At 43.4% G+C, this 17,410-nt stretch overlaps 1 protein-coding gene across 1 annotated transcript; it reads right to left on the bottom strand.

Annotated features, from left to right (window-relative positions):
* Nucleotides 1–9,165: 9,165 nt before the first annotated feature.
* On the bottom strand, nt 9,166–17,063 carry LOC137912715 (xyloside xylosyltransferase 1-like). Its single transcript, XM_068756850.1, has 4 exons — nt 16,530–17,063; nt 15,234–15,381; nt 12,690–12,822; nt 9,166–9,562 (listed from the first exon to the last, which is right to left on the bottom strand). Exons 1-4 carry the CDS (start codon nt 17,061–17,063, stop codon nt 9,166–9,168), a joined length of 1,212 nt encoding a protein of 403 aa, XP_068612951.1.
* Between the last annotated feature and the right edge of the window lie 347 nt (nt 17,064–17,410).

The raw sequence follows: 17,410 nt of genomic DNA on the forward strand, positions 1-17,410 counted from the left end.
GTTCATGACAAATGAAGCAGTGACTGAGAGTAAGTCCTTTATGAAAATGACAGATACAGGAAAAGAGGCGCAGCAGTGGCCACTCTCCAACCCGGCCACTCTTCCAAATTAAACTGCAGCCAGAGGGCTGCCGCCGGCTGATGGAGCACAATTAGCATACACAATGAAAGGCATTCAGAAACATCGTTGTGTCAGTTGTATGACCTGACCCCCCTCCCCCCCACACACACACACACACACTACTATATGCAGCCAGCCAATGAGGCCATAATGAGATCACACCCAAACAGAGAGTGTACTCTGGCCCCCCTCAGGACAGAACCTTGGAACAGAGCACTGGCTGAAGATCCTACTTGAGCTCTGACAGACCATTTTTGGATTATGGGGCTTGCATAAATCCAGTGTGATGTGAATTTGTGTCAACTGGGTACTGGTACCACACTGTGTCCCTTCCAGGACACCGCATGGGACACGGTTATGAGCAGCGAAGGACAGCTCCTCCGTCGTTTAGCCTGAGGATATTTAGGAACAGAACTGTAGAAAAGGAAATCAACTTGAGTCTATATGATGCCCTCCAGAATTGGAGGGAATCATTAGAAAAAATTACAGTACTATGTAGTATCACTGCGTCCAGCCATCCATCCTCGATCAATTGCAATTATCTCGTCTACAACCGCTTTATCTGCCTTGCGAGTGACAGGTGTTGCTGGAGCCTATCAGCTGACTACGGGCGAGAGGCGGGGCACGCATCAGCCTTAGTTGCGCTCATTAAACTGAAAAGGGAAAGGGCTGACTCAGTGAGAACATCTGCACTGTTGTCCGGCAAAGTGTCAGTGATTAACTCGATGCCACCGACAAACCTCCAAGGCAGCTCAACCTGCTCATTAAATCATTGCACCCAAAGGCAACGGTCCGAGAGAGATTGACGCTCTTAATAGGATTCTCTGACCATGGAAATACAGCCCTAGAATTAGGAATCAAGTTGGTGTCAGTATCGGTGTCCACTCTCTGAGTGCTTACTAGTTCCTTATTTATTTTGTACTTTATGCATATATGAAAAGTTTTACTAATTCCTTACTATCAATGAACTCCTGTATGGCCATCCATACGTAGGCTATACGGTGTAAAAAAGGTTTCTGATGAGTGTTATTGTCGGTATGTTTGCTTAGGCTTGCAATAAACAAATCCCCCCCCCCCACAGAGACCTGCTATCAGTTCTATTACAGTGATAAAAAAAAAAAAGAGAGCTCTGACGAATACATCTGGTGTTGCTCAATACATACCGACCTAAAAATGAGAAGTTACAGTGAAGAGAACAATATGTTCCCTCATCATTCTTTGATCAGTGTCAGATGGACAGAGTGTGAAGATTCTTTCCCTTTCTTTATCTAAAGTATGTCTCTCGCAACCTCCCACCCCCTATTTAAAAAAAAAACCCTGGAGTTAAATCTGCAGTCCTGCAGTCGACCTGTTCGCAACCTTCCCGTTATCCTTAAATATGACGAACACGTTTTATGATTTGGGTCAATCTGACCCTTGCAGGGATATTTGCCTCCAGAAAATGGTTCAAAATCATTGACCAAGTTTTTGTGTCATGGACTTTGTTTATTTCTTAAATACATAAATAACCCCTTGATAATGAAACTTTGACCTGTTCTCTAGCGCCACCATCAGGCCAAACTTGAGAATTAGTTACCGTTATATAGTACAATTTATTTATCTTAAAAGAAAAACAGAAATATCAAAACCTATGTTGTAGAAGTCTCACAATTTTCCCCAAATCCACAAAGAAGACATATTTTCTAGAATCTGCAGGCTGTTGGATGCAGAGAAGCAGCTAGTGAGCACCGTGGCAATCATGCAGACGGCATCATGCAGACTTTTGCTAAAATCAGACGTCAATGCAGATAAGACAATGGATGATGGAAGATTCTGTAATGCAACGGTAGGATTTTGAGTTCGTGTTCATGTTGTACGCATAATGAAAAAATCTTCTCAGAGACTGATGTGGTCTTTGATAACGTCCAGCAGAGAGCCTTGGACATTCTGTACTGCAAGAAAAGAATGGAGTCTCTTTTGGCTTTTGTCAAAGTGGTCAGAGGGGGCTTTCCAGGCCATATGTCAAAGCAGCATGTCTTACATCTGACCCACGAGATGAGCCCATGAGAAAGCGCCGCCTATTTCACATCCAGGATCCCCAGGAGTGCTACAGAAATCTGTACATGGCAATCCTTCATAATCTCATGGAACAGATTCCTTGGCATTTTTCAAATTTGGAAAGATAGTTTTTTTTAGGATTGGTCAATCCAGGGAAGTCTGATGAGAGTCTGATCACTGGTTTACAGAGAAGGCATTCCAGAGTGTTCTGAAAAGTTATGGCCAACACTTTAATTCATGGAGACTGAGGTCATTAGTTGCAGCAATTGGAGCTACTTTTACTGCATGAAATCAGTTTAAAGTCAGTAATTTGATTAATTTGCACTGGAAAAAGCAATTGCATGCTACCTTTTCAATATTAATATGGACGGCCTTCGTAAATATTCAAGCTGGGAGTGAAACTCGAGCAACAAATGAAACATGCCATTATCTGAATCATTCCCTCCCTCTCAAGAGCTCATCTTGAATGTAATGGTGTCAAAAAAAAAAAGGGTATGACATTCATCAAGTATGCTTTAAAATAGGGGTTAATAAAACCATCAGCAATCTGATTGCAGAGAAAATTGTCCTGCATGAACGATGCATAATAGTGTAAATGGTTTTAAATCACAAATTATTCAAAAGCACAGTACAGGCTGCACAGCCAGGGTTTGTGCATCTGTGAGCACATGATGCAGATACCTGCGGTGGCACTTTGGTGGCTTGTGTGTGTGTGGGGGGACTGGGCTGATTGATCACCTGCTGCCCAAAATCAATCGGCAGTCATTCCGTGTCCACGGAGAAAGCAGAGGACAAAGGGAAGGGGAAGAAATGAAATCGAGATGGAGAGGAAGAGAGAAGCACAAAACACGTAAAAAAAACATAAAAGAGAAGAACAAAGTGAAAGGGACAAAAGAGCAGGAGATTAAAAACCTTTGTCTTCACCATAAAAGGAAATTGACAGCAGAGGACTTCCTCCATGATGATGAACTCTTCAAAGAAACTGCATTTCAGAGGATCGTACAGGAGGTATTTTTTCCATCATGTTCTGTGCACGTGTGCACAAACATGTAAGTCCCGTTTTCATTCTCGATTACAGAGCAGCTTCCTCAAATGTGATGCCAGTCAATCTGGCTGCCAATGTTGTGAATGAGGAATGAGTGACACTTTGTTCCTGAAAAAATAAAGAATGAGCTGAGTAATGAAACATTTTTTTCCCCCTCTGCAATTATTGGTATGCTTTTCGCTGGGGAGAGAGGAATCCCAGCATGTGCTGAGCAGGAAGTAGAGAGACACTCGATTACAGGCTGACATCCATTTATTTACACAAAGAACAACCTAGATGTTTGTTTGCAGCCAATGTAGAAAGCCAGAAAACTGATCACGCACATACTTACAAATCTATCATCATTATCATAGTACATCTATGTATTTACATTTTTAATTTACAGTTCGGGAATTATTCTTAGAACTCACATGTATCTCTCAATTTGAGAAAAAAATCCTTTGATCTTAAACACTGTTTACACTACTTCTTGGTTGGACCCACTGCTGCAGTGCAGACGAGGCAGTGTGGGTGTTAAGCAGCCAATCAGTCATCCATCTATCATCCAACTGTTTGAATAAGCAGCGAAATGACTTCCTGGTCCCCCTCCTTCCCTCCACAATAGATGTTCCAAGACTGGGACTGAGTACGCTTGACATCACAGTTTATATAAACAGTATGGAACACTTACAGGTGGGAACAAATGTGACGACTGATTGAGTATGGATGAAAGGAAGAGGAGGCGGGCTGTTACAGTAAGCGTTGGAAGTAGAGTCTTGAATGTAGGTCATCCATTCAGAAATGTATGTCACTGTGTCATCAACAAAGAGCAGAGCATGAGAGATAAGCAAACAACTAAACAAAGAGGTGAATGAAAATGATCATAACTATTGGTTCAACCTCCACAACAGTTATTCATTTGTGCACATCATGGTAGCGTTTTCTCCTTCCTCTGAGCAAATTGATAAATGCTTTTGGACAAGCATCAGCTGCTTTCATATAATTCTCTGCTGTTTTTATGACATTATAATTTGCTTATGTCATGCCAGTCAAAATGAACTATGCTTAATGGATGCTGAATAGTCGTTCCCAATAAACCTAATAGTCTTCATTTCATTGCTTGATTCATTACATGCAAAATTGTTCTACTAGTTATCGAATTCTGTCAACCAAATTGTATACCTTTCTAGTAGGAGCACCTGTGTGTGAATACTAAATATGGGTCATGGGACTACGGAGGACAAACGCATCAAGAGAGGAACCCTCAGGCTTAAAGGAGAGCTGCATTTCCTCTGTAGCTTTCACATCTCATCAGACACAGGCTTCTGTTTGCAGCTGCCGTCACGCTGCCTACGGTCAGCAGTTCACCTGCACACATCTGCTTCCTCTATTTTGTCTTCTCAATGCGTCATCAAGAGCTGTGATGTCATTTATGGCCTTTCTTCTCCCATGGCCAACACTCAGAAAAGGTTCTGTCTTTATAAAGGGCACAACAATCCTCTGAGTAGCTTGGCCCACATTATTGTGTAACTCTACTTTGCCTCTCAAGATTTCATAAAACATATTTTGCATGATTGCTTTCTAAATGTTCAGTTTTAAAATTCAGATACCTTAATCAGGTAAATGATTGATCTTTTATGTTTTTCATTATTCTGTGAGAGCCGAAGGTGAGATTCAGCTAATATCAACACATGGACAAAGATTGCTTTCCCCATTTGGAAAGTACAGCTCTAATCATCCAGATTTTAAAGCCTAAAAATCAATCACATTTCATATAATTGTGATAGGTTGGTAGATTTAAGGCCTCACATTGCCACATAATCCGTGCCGACCACCAGGAACGGCCAACGTCCCAGACCAGTTTTCTCTTTCTAAAATTCCATTAGACTGAAACTTCTGCCTGAGCCTGGCTTAACCGTAACCTTTGACCCTGTTATATAGAGTGTGTCAATATGCTGCACTGTGTGACTGTTAATAAAACCTGGAGCTCCCCTGCTGCTGGCCTGCTGCATTGCAGTGCGATGGCACACTGACCTACTTATGTGGTCTGTTTAGCGGCTTATATTTTCCAGATGCAGGCAGCAAGAGCACAGAGCAAACATCATCACTTCTCTACCAAGAGCGTTGCATCAGGTTTACGTACAACCCAGGGTATCGCCGCTGATCAATGTTGTCAAAGCGAGAATAAAATGTGGGAGTGTGTTCATTATTATTATTATTATATGTTCAAATTGTTCATGCATGCATGTCAAATTACTAACAAATACTCCCAAGCAGTCAACATTTATTTCACATCAGTTAATCGGCACATAAAGCAGAAGAAGAAGAGGAGGAAGAAGAAGTGCAACCAGCACGGAGCAAAACGATGTCACGTCTCAGCACGTATGCTTCAGATTAACTTGATATGTAACCATGAAAGAATTATCTGGGACAGGACTCTTTGAAGAGGCCCAAACTTGCTGTTCAGACATCTTAAACACTTTTTTAAAAATTTGGGTCATTCATGCCTTGATGGCCCATAAGAGCTGGAAAGGTCAAGTCAGACAAAATTATACTAAACCAAACCAGTTTACTTCAATCTTGTATTTTTTTTAAATCAATTTTCCACACCAAACAAGCTTTGTGTTCCTGCAGGGTTTAAATCACATCTATCGACTTTCCAGGAGAGAAGATGGGTCATCTCGACGGCTGCAATCTCATTCGAGTCTTCAGTATGCACAATGGAAGGTTCAATCTCTGTCCGTTCTTCAAAGGTTGAAGAAGTCAGTCACCTAAACAGTCATTGTCAGTGGCCAGTGTAAGAACCATTAAAAGCAAGCATTCTAGTCTGATCAGGAGTGAGAAGACATCTTGAGTCATATGTTTTATTAATGCCAAACCACAGAGGGAAGCTTCATCTAACTTTATACTGAATGTTTTACTCTTCTTTATTTCAATCAAAACAACTACTACCCCACATAATACATTTATAGGGCAACAACAACTTTGTTTAAAAGTTAAAACAACAGTTTTATTTAGTAAATACATTTCCTGAGACTGATTTCTTTGAATAAATGCCTTTATTTTTTATTTTCATATCTGATCCTCTCTTTGAGATTGTCAAACACTGGCAGGGTATTTAATTGTCCAAAAATAACTAGATTTATGCTGCAGGACATACATTTTCACTGATCTAATGGTAAGTCACTGAAACGCAGAACGTTAAACAACAACAACAACAAACTATTGGAAAGTAATGTATTGAAGTCAGGCATTTCTAAATATGCACATTGTCTGAAACCCCAGTTTTGTGTATTTTAAGAAATGCAAAATGCAAACAAGCTTTTTAAAAAATCGAAAAAGTGAAAAATGAAAGCAAAACAATTTCGGACGTCCCAGCTGCAGGAAAATCTGCAGAACTTTTACCCCCAAAAGTGAACGTTGCTGTTACTGTAAGACTGTCAGATGGAAAAGTTGTGTCTTCAGCGTCCAGTAAAGCTAAGCTCGGCAAAACGTTCCTGAAGAGTGCAGGACAAAAAGCGACTGAGAGAAGTGAATTCAACGACGGCCCGTCATCCTTCAACTTTTGATTTGCGAGACCGCCCACCATCTGGGGGAGTGGGTTAAAGGCAAAGCAAGCTAGACTTACACAATGTCTCAGCATACCTTTTTTTTTAAATCAGAAACTGTTGGTGTACTCACTGAGTGAAGGATATGAAATAAGCTGTCATTGCGTTGGTACGTCAGAAGCAGGAGCTGCCTGCTGTTTTTCAGATTCAGAGAGACACTATGATTTAAGAGCTCCTGCAGAACTTTTGTTTCCACCCTGCTATCAGTCTGGAAGAAGAAAAAAAAGGAAGCACAGAAGAACTCTCAAGTTTCACTGAACTTTAGATTGAACTGTTTGTGCTCCTGGGATGAGACGTCAATGCTGCTCCGGCATCAAATCTATACCAGCCCGGTGTTTCTGTTGTTCTCCCTGGAGGGAAGTGCATTCAAAGCGTTTTTCAGTGAATACGGGCTGCAGGATTTCTGAAAATACCGCACACTCTTAGGGACTTATTGTAATTTAATCAATTCACAAAATCAGACTGGCACATCACAGAGGAGTCTGTGCTATATATATATATATGGGATGATCAGATGAATAGGATAAAGGCCTATATACATCCATGCAGTAAATTATTCATGAATTTTCCCACGCGTGAATAAGGTTAATTTCACCACATTGAGTGATCAAGGCTGATGGATGTTACTTATAGTTGCCTGCTTTGACCAACAGGAAAACAAGATACCGTAATGAAAAAAGATAGCATACATTTAAGAGACCATTACTGAAGGATCCCTTTGTTCATGGGCTTCGGAGCATTGTGTGAGCCGTTCTCCAAATGAAGCCGCAGCAAAGACTTAATCCTGTGCACAGCATTATTTAACATAAAACGCCAACACCTGACTATAAGTATTCGTGTCATGCAGCATTTTGCCTCCAAAAAGCTCTTTGAAAGACCATTAAAAAAAAAAAGTTTGGCCCCGTGTCGATTTGCTTCCAATATCGTTTTGATCACGATATTGAAAGAAAAATCCTCCTCATGGAGCACAGCAGCTGTTGGCTGTGGAAGTGTTTCCGAATGAGACGTGGCAACGTGTTAGCCTTAATATTTCACACTGGAGACCAACTACTATGCTTTGCTGTAAGAGTGTTTCAGTGAATAGCAGGTAAACTGAAGATGTGAAATCCCTCCATTATTGCTAACAGGTTTGGTTGAAATTCCTGATGTAACAAGAAACATTAAAAAATACATATGGTAGGTACTCATTCACATTGGATAACTTACAAGCTTTATTCTCACTCCTTTTCACAGCATTCAATGTCTGCATATTGTTAATTTTGGACGCGTTCAAATGTGATCAAATGTAAATCACACAAAACAGCAAGCTCCTATAATAATACACAGATAAGTGGTCAGTGTGCTGTCTGCTTATGAAATGGTGAGTTGATCAGCATGAGTTTGATATTTAACACAAAGTATTATTTAAAAAAAATCTTTTTTTTTTTTGGTAAATTGTAAGTATGTATAGTGAAAGAAATTGCCCACACGGGATTAATAAAAGGAACATTCTTCTTGTCATTTATTGTGACTCCACTGATGGTGCAGAGCAGCTGGTTCACTATCATTCCGTGTGTGTTGGAAGTGTCCACCACCTCAGACGATTTCTTGATGGATGAAAACTGAATGCTGACATTTCGTTGCCATTTCAGAAAGTACAGCAAGAAAACGGAAAAGTGGGTCAGCGCCCCCCCCGTTTTGAAAAGTGCATTTGACCTCAGCTCAAACGCAAAAGGCAGGGGCAACATTCATCAGTTCCATGATTATTGACTTTCTCTTCTTCTATCTGGCTGCCTGCAGAAAAGACGCGTTAAGAGTTTACTATTGTTAAACCATTCTAATATGAGTCACAGGTGAAATAGCTAGTCCGAGGTTCGCCCTCGCGGGGGGTGGGGGGCAAATGTCCAGGTGCAGAGAATCAAAGAGTAAAGGGAGGCGGGTGCAAAAGATGTGTTATAGATGCAATGAATTAACAGAACATATATTCACAGCGGGTGAAATTAGTTAGCAATATGATGTCCTTGAGTCCTCGACCAAAAATTTAAATAAAAAAAATAAAAATACAATCACTTCCACCACTTTGACAAATAGATTATCTTTGGCTTTAGATTCTTCAACTTCGGTCGGTTTCGTTTTCTTTACTTTTCAACTCCAAGGTCCTTGTAAGAAGCAAACGCACACCGCTACAGCTACATGCAAGGCTGTAAAGAAAACGCCATTTACAGCACTAAATTCTGTTTGAAACTATACATAAAACCTTTGCAGGGTGTCGATTCCACAATTCAGTAGTCAAGAAAAGACTCTCCCTCACAAAAAAAGCAGGACCTACATTTCCTTTTGTCCACGTCGAAGATGTCAGAGCCCGTTTCAAGTTCAGGCACCGGCAGCGTGCAACCATCAGTCCTTTGGTATAGGGGAGTTACAGTTTCCATGGTAGATATAGACGGGTCCATGACAGTGATTATACAACTGAAATACGTGTGCATATCCATGGTCCCTCCACCAGGTGCACAGCTGTCGGTTCCAACCACAGGCCAGGGAATAAAACAGCTCTGGATGCTGCATGCCGATCATGGTGAAGAAGTCCTGGTCGCCCAGGTGGCCTCTGAAGTGATACTGCTCCGCTAGCTTAGCCACGTTGCTCGGGTCCAACAGCTGGTTGTAGAGAGCCGACGCTCTCATCGCACCAAGGTCCAAAAGCATGACTCCGCTGTTGAAGCCTGGGAGTCCATCGGGAGGAGGCTCACCCACTTTGGTGTTCGGGTTCGCCTTACGATACTGCCAGAAGGCGTGTCTGCGGTGGGTGGGGGGGGAGGAGAACTCAGATTTATAGGACGTTGGACATTGCAATGCAACGCGTGGCGTTAAACTGTGGCAACACCGGGATGGGCCTAAACGATGGAAAGCAACACAAAGCAGGAGAGAAGAGCGATACGGAAACACCTGTGAAACATCTGCCTGTAAAACGATGCGTTGTTGCTTTGGAGATTAATATGAGCTCATCCCTCTGCAGCGTTGAACTCGTACGACGCTGGTGAAATATCTCACTCGTTTAATTTTTCGCTGTTGGAACGCTAACAAAAAATAGAGAGGGTCAACTCCGTTTCGGTGCTCGCTTGCTGCAACAAACAGCTCTGTGGCAAAAAAAACAGGAAGAAAGCTGGTCCAGGAGTGTCGGAGGTTGATGCCAGCTCAGCCTCCATCCTGCCAACCCACCCTCTCTCAAGCTGCTCCTCGACACGCAACGCTTCATCCAACAATCATTTGTATGCACAGGAGGATGACTGTTGGTTACCATTATTACTGTGTCCAGTCTGCATGGGTCAGAACAGTTTCTGTAATCTAATAGCTCAAACGGGAAAAACACATTGGCTGCGTTAAAAAGGATTAATGAAGAAAAAAAATGCAGTGGCATTAAGAGAATATATGGAAGGTTTTTGTGCAACATGTTCCTGGGCCAGATGATCATACATGGAAGTGTTTGCTTCCGCAGCAAACAGCTTCTATCTCCAGCCAAGGCGAGGAGGGGCAGCAATAATCCCTGGTTGTCTGTCTAGGGCACCGAAGGCAGGGCAGATCTCGATCAGAAAATAAACACGCCTTCAGTCACATAGTCATTCATGAACTCATGAAACGGACATTCAGCTCGTCACGCTTGTTGGGGATCAAATCAATCCGGCTTATGCAGCACATCCTCGCTTCGCGCGGTGGCAGTTACGTCTCTCTGCTGCTCCAGCTCGATTGGGTCTCGTGGGAGCGGCAGATACCGAGTCGTGCTTTGACATTATTACCGACCTAGATTCAACTTGTTTACTTCAAAAGTATGCAGAGGGTTTTCCAACCTGATAACAAGGGGGCTGTGTCCTCTTACTAAAATGCTGATTTAGCTATTATTGGAGGACATCATGCTGCTAAAATCTAATTGTTTAACCTGTGTTTTATTCTAATGATATCAAAATTGTGACAAATAGAACATCAGGTCATCTTAACAGCACCAATGTCCTGTTGCTGTTCATCAGTCTAAAGCAGCTGACATAAAATGAGATTCTGGTGTTCTTGTGACTTTTGTCTCGCAGCACGCAGCGGAAAGATGCACTTATATTGCTGTCACGAAGCAGATAAAGGTGGCACTGAAAGCTAATCAAGAGGAGACCATAAAAGAAAAGACAATTTCACACTTCGGTTGGCCTCAGAATGCTCGGTTTCCACTTCAGATTTAAGCGATGCAACTCTTCCACAATCATTTTTCGAGACAAAAAAAATACAATACTGGATTTCTGCACATCTATCAATACAACGTTTGTATTTGTATGTGCTTGTACGCTGACCATTAGTCTAAGATGAAACACAATGTCTTAATTATTAATTTTTTCCACAGATGACTCATTAAAATGATGCCTGCCTAAAATAATGGAAGCCCGTCCCCTTTTATTCAACATCTTTGTGCAGATTCTCTTCAGTCAAATATCAAGACTTATAATAGATCTACACACAAAAAAAAAAGTTACCGATAATTTGTTGATGCTTAAAAACGTGACAGTTTCAACTTAAATTTAGAGCTGGCAGAAATGATACAACGCATAAAATGTTTTTGCTTCTATGATTCTGGTATAACATCAGCAAAATGAAGTGAAAATAGTTCCAGTGAAGTTCTCGATGTGCAGAGCTTCAACACAGAAGGCTGAAGGCATGTGGTTACAATTCCAAGTTTAAAAATAGCCCCTCATACCAAATACATTATTGTTTTGAGCCTCCAACTACAAAACACTTGGAGATGAGAACAGGCTGTCCACCGGTCACAAGTTCCCTAATGTAGCTCCTCTTGCTTCGTTCAATAACTGTCTTTTGAGATGTTGCGATCTTTGAGGGACACCTAAAGAATGTCGTCTGCTCCCAGTCCAGGTGACCTCAGTGTTTTCCGTTCCTTTGTGTCGACACGATCAATCCAGTCCAACCGGATCATTGCTGCTTCTCTTGGTTTGCCAAGTCACAGCTCGATCGTCTCCTGCCCATTTTCCCCAGAGAAACTCTTCAAGTGAAGCGTCTCTCTCGCTCTCAGTAGCGACGGGGACATTCTGTGCTGCTTGACCGTCCAAAATGTGTCCTACAATTTGTTCGGAACAAGCCACCGCCTGCTCTCTGGGAATCGCATACATAACACTCACTGACAGATGGGAGTCCGAAAGTCACGGAGCAAAAGTAGAGGCCATTTCCTTATTTAAACTGGACGACATCACATAAACTTAGATTAATGGAAAATATCAGCAATGATGGGGGGGGGGGGGGGGGGGCTTCAAGCAAGAATGCATGAAGAAATAAACAGATGTTTACATCAAAACAAAAATAATCACCTCAAGAGAGGGAGATTTGTTCTTTTGGTAGAGTCTCTGCGCCTCTTACATAAGTGGGACTTTAAAAACATTACAAATGATTTTTCTAGGGGCAGGATGTGCTCTGAATGCAGATGGCGCAGGACGTGATGTCCTGCATAATGCTCCGTCGTGTCCATTAGCGCTAAAACAGAGCGGGAGCCGAAAGCCGGCTCCACTCAACACAGGAACACGCTCCAATGAAGAGGATTAACACAATGCTTAAAAAAAAAAAAAAAAAACTAAAAAGTTTCAACATTAAATGCTATTTTTCCACGAGCGCATCCGGGCCAACGGGAGTAACGGTAGCAGGGGCTCCTCAGGGTGAGCGCGAGCGCAGTGGGAGGACGGCGATGCAGATTTGTCAGGAGGCAACAGGAACACAACACTGTTCCCCGTTTGCCGTACGTATGCAGATTAGGCTCCACCGCTCTAGTTGTTGATGTCCCTTTGTCACACTGCATTGCAGTCAGAGACGCTCCAATTGTATATTCAGAGTCAGTTGCAAAGCCCGGATAAACTTGTACCATTAATATTTCACACATCACGTACCTGTAGACTGGCTGCATCTCTCTGGCTATTCCCATTACGGCTCCGGGGGGAAACTGGGCAAACTGTTGGAAAAGGTCCCTGATGTTGGTCCTGAATTTCAGGTCCAGGTCAAGCTGCACTATGCGAGTCAGACCTGAAAGAAAAGCACAACACTCGAAATAGGATGCGATCAAACATCAGAAAAACAACCCTCACAACACTCGAGACCAACCGAAGGAAAGGCCGGACTATTCGCATTGATTTATCGCTACAGGAAATGAGAAAGTACGCAAAACTGTATGGTAGAAGTGTAGATTAAAATGTTTAGGTTACAAACGAGCGCGGTTGTGACTGCGTGTTGCATTTAACAGAAGTATCCAGGATATTCAGGCCTTCATCTGTTCATTGTTTCGGCTTCCTATGTTTTGTTAGTTGGCATGGTGATGACAGGATGGGGTACACACTCCAGGATGGTGCACCAGGGACACAGCGTATTTATTAAACTGATGAGAACCCTTGTCATCTCTAAACGGTCCCATGTGGAGGAATTAGGATGATCTATTGGCATAAAAAAAAAATGAATGATAGATTAGCAAATCTTCTAAATGGTCCCAAATTTAGTTTACACACGCTGTGCAACATGCACGTGCAGCTATGAGGAAAGCTCAACTACGAGTTCCTGCAAGACAAAAGACAGGAAAAAGAAGATACACTTTTTTTATTCTGCTCAAAGATGGAAGCTGTCGACATTCTTTTATGTGCTGTGCTAACAGAGAGGGGGGGGGGGGGCTCGGATGAATAATCCCCCCAAGTGGATGGAGCCGCTTGTACTGCCAGGGCTTTGCTGGTGGGAGTACAGCAGGAAGAGGGCCTTAAATTGTTACAGATCAATGACTCAACACAAAGTCCTGGGAAAGAGAAGGGCTTTGTGGGCCGGGCTTTTACTTTTGTCATGGCGTTATGCTGCGGATGTCAAATCCATGTGATGCAAACACCTTCAGGCCTTTTTAAAGATCCAGATCGCCGAGTTTAAGCGCTTGCTTTGTGGCACAGTATTTTACTGTCGGTAGCTACATCAATAAACAAAAAAAACAAACAAAATTCTAAGTACATATAAATGTGAAAGGCTTGAGTTTTTTTTTTTAAATAAATAATAAAATACAGAGGTGAAATATAGAGAACATTGAACACAGGCAATATTAAATAAACTACGCATTTAGACACACACATTACTGGAAATCAAATCTTGGAACAAACCATATTTAAGTCAACTTAAAGAATGTTCCTCCCAACACGTATTGGGCTAATGGCTAAATCATTCGCTCTTGGCTCGATGAATTGGGGGCCATTTATTGCAGGGACAACGTCGTGGTTTAGCGTCTGCCTCAGGCTCTGGGCCAATCAGGTAATCGTCAACGCTTCCAGAGCAGGAACAACAGGCCCTGATGTCAAACACCACATTTCCAAGAACAAACTGGGTCAACCTCATTAAGCCTCAACATCAGTCTTCATCTGAGCTCTTATTTTTTTTTTTTTAACCATTATTACAGCATCCCTGTTTTCTGCTTTTGTCAAAGCTCACATGAAGAAGATAGACCGAATTATATTTTCACTTCTAATCATGTTCTTATCCAATTCACTGCGGCCTCATTCCTGTTCCTCGTTTGATAAGATTTGCCATCGCATGTTGATAAATCATCTCCACGCCGGGTTGGTCTAACCTAACGGATTGCCTCTGGCACATGTCAGCGTAGGACTGCATAATAATACAACTGTCTCCACACAAATGCTGCTGACGTGTACAGGACAGAGAGGCAGATGTTTTTTTCCTTTTGAAAGACACGGCCATCAAAGCCTCGTCTCTTTACGATCCTGAGGGGAGGACATGCGAGTCCACTGGGATTCTCAAAGGACGTTTTGCCCGACTGTACAATGAAAAAATACTGGAAGCCAATCAATTTAATTTCACATTTCTAATGAGCAAGCATTGAGACTACCAAACCAGTGAACCCAGAATTCTTGTCCTGTGTCATCAACCAGAAATGATGCTCTGTGTCTTCTACGAGAGCGTTAAATGAAAGAGGCTTTTCCGATGGCCGCGTTATGCCCTTTACAGATAAAAGCTTGCTTTAAATAGAAATGTGTGACGACTGGGGGCGCTCAGAGCAGACGGACTGATCAATACGGACACAACGTGAGACGCCGTCGGACTCCTCTCCTTCCTGGGAAGGGAAAAAAAGAAAACACACTGCTCGTGCCTGCACAGATGGGAATCAAACCCGGGAACCTTCTTGCTTTGAGGCAACAGCGCAACCCATTGCGCCACCGTGCAGCCTATTTACCAACATTAGCCAGATAATGACGAAGAGAGTTTCTATTTTGGGTTAAAAGCCGATCCCTATGGCTGCGTCTTTCACAAAATACCCTCTGCCCATCATGAACACCTGCTGTGATGAAAGTAGAATCTCAAAGTCGCTTTTTTGGGGGGGGGGTTGTAACAACTGCTCTGCTGCAGAAGGCAAAGAAAATCAAGACAAGGAGAGAGAGAAAAGGTGCATTTCTTACTTTCAGGCATGATGTGATGCATGGCAACAGACAGGAAGAAGATGGCGTCGCTGTAGTAGGCCCCAGAGCCGGAGCTGAAGTGCTTCTGCATGGCCTCCACGATAGGGAACAGCTTCTGTGTGAAAGCCAGCACATCATGGAACACCACCTGCCCAGCAAATCAACACGATGGCGTCAGGAGAGGGAGATGAAGGTCTCTGAGTTGAATGTGTTTGTGCAAAGTCGCAGGCATTAAGTCACAAATACAGGCTTCAAAGTTAGATTCTAGATTACACACTGGGGTTTGTGATATGATCAGAAAATAAAAGATACACTCTTAAATTAGATATATTTGAAATTCTAAATTAGCCTCTGCCAGACTGTGGGAAGCCTGGAAACAATTTAACACCGCGGCCTCTACAACCCCCCCCCCCCCCAGGGCAGATGATTACGGGTCGCCCTAAAGATCGATAATGTACTACAGTCATTAGACTGCACCCAATGATGGAGTGCAATAAATATTATAATTCAACTGAAGCGATGTGTGCAGACAGGCTGAGAGAACAGCGTCTGGGCATTGAGACCGCTGGGAATGTCGCCTGCTGGGAAGCGACAGAGGCTCAAATCCCTCCCGTCTCACCCTCCTGTTGTGTCGATGCATTGCTTAAAAGGAAAGAGGCCGACGCCGAGCAGTCCCCAACATGGCCGTGCTCCTTCTCCCATCCGAACCAGGAGAATCCCGTTCCTGTCCCAACGAAGGCCTCAGCAGCCTAAACAACGTTGGTACGGAACCCGTGTCCAAACTAAACGGTTCCTACTGAAGGGACACTTTACAGAGAAAAATGAAAGCTATCAGCTTTGATCAGGCATTCCAAAATGTGTGTGTGTGTGTGTGGGGGGGGGGGGGGGACTAATTGCTATTTGAGGAGTATATGCTTAATGCAACAAGAGAGAGCAACAGAAAGGGGACATAATCCTCTTTGCTGGCAGGGAGGACACACTGGTGGTGCTGCTAGTGGGGGGGGGGGGGTCTGGGTTCAGTTCTGAAGAGGAACACTGCCCCCATGTGCTTCAATCTCAAACGCTTTTCCCATAAAGGAGGCCTCGCCAGGAAATGCTGGTCAAATTGCTGAGCTGCATCTGAAATCCCACCTGCTACCCCCCCCCCCCCCCCCCCCCCCCCATTTACATTTAGGAACCAACGTCCAAATGACAGATGGGGCCTGCTCATATAGAAAACCGATTCCTGTTGGAACAGAGTCATTGATCCGCCGGTTAAGGTGACGCTACAGTGCAATCGAGCTTAGACCCGCCTACCTCATATGCGAACGTTGCATCAAGGAGAAATTCCCGCAGCATCCTCTCTCCCAGTTCTTTGCTTGCCTGATCGCTAACAAAATGGAGAACTAGAACTTCTCCTTCCAGGAAGCGCCCGTGCTTAACCATCGACAGCATGGCCACCCGGAACTTGTCCTGCAAGCTGCGGCTCTTGTCCACTTTCGTGAACATCATCAGTATGTTGTAGCGACGGCCCCCGGCGTCACGGTGCACCATCCTGGGGTGAAGTCTCTCGCTCGCCCCGCCTTCATCGTCCTCTCCTCCTCTCTCTTCGGATCCAGCTGGATGCGAGGCTCCGGTATCCGCAGTCAGGTCGGCGTCGTTCCTGTTGGTGTTGAGGCTGGCCCGGGTCTCCTTGATCCTCTTCGTGGTGCTGGAGAAGTTCTCCTTCTCTGAGCCGAAGTAATAAAAGGCGACGACAGCGAGCGCAGCAGCCAGGAGAAGCGCAAACTGATGGGACCGGAACGTACCGATCCGACTCATGATTCTGGCCACCAGTCTCCGGATATCCATGTCTCCTTGTGGATGTCACGAGAATCAGGCCGGACATAGTCCTTCGATTTCCATGTTATTCCGTTTCGGTGTGTTCCAAGCATTTTCCTGAAAGAGAGAATACAAAAAATAATAATAAAAGATTAGTTCTCATTAAAATCCACTTCCACAAGCATTATCTGTCTCTAAATTAATCCGTGACGAGTTAAGATTAAATGTCCTGGATCATTAAACACGTTGGAATTACGCACACAAGCGAAACGAATCTCCACGAGTTTATTTACCTGATCTCTGCAGCTCCATCTTGCTCGAGGATTACGCCGCCCGGGGTTGCGCGTGGAATTCCACATGGTCAAAAATCACATGAT

The sequence above is a fragment of the Brachionichthys hirsutus genome, unplaced genomic scaffold (genome assembly GCF_040956055.1).
Source record: "Brachionichthys hirsutus isolate HB-005 unplaced genomic scaffold, CSIRO-AGI_Bhir_v1 contig_468, whole genome shotgun sequence".
NCBI lineage: Eukaryota > Metazoa > Chordata > Actinopteri > Lophiiformes > Brachionichthyidae > Brachionichthys > Brachionichthys hirsutus.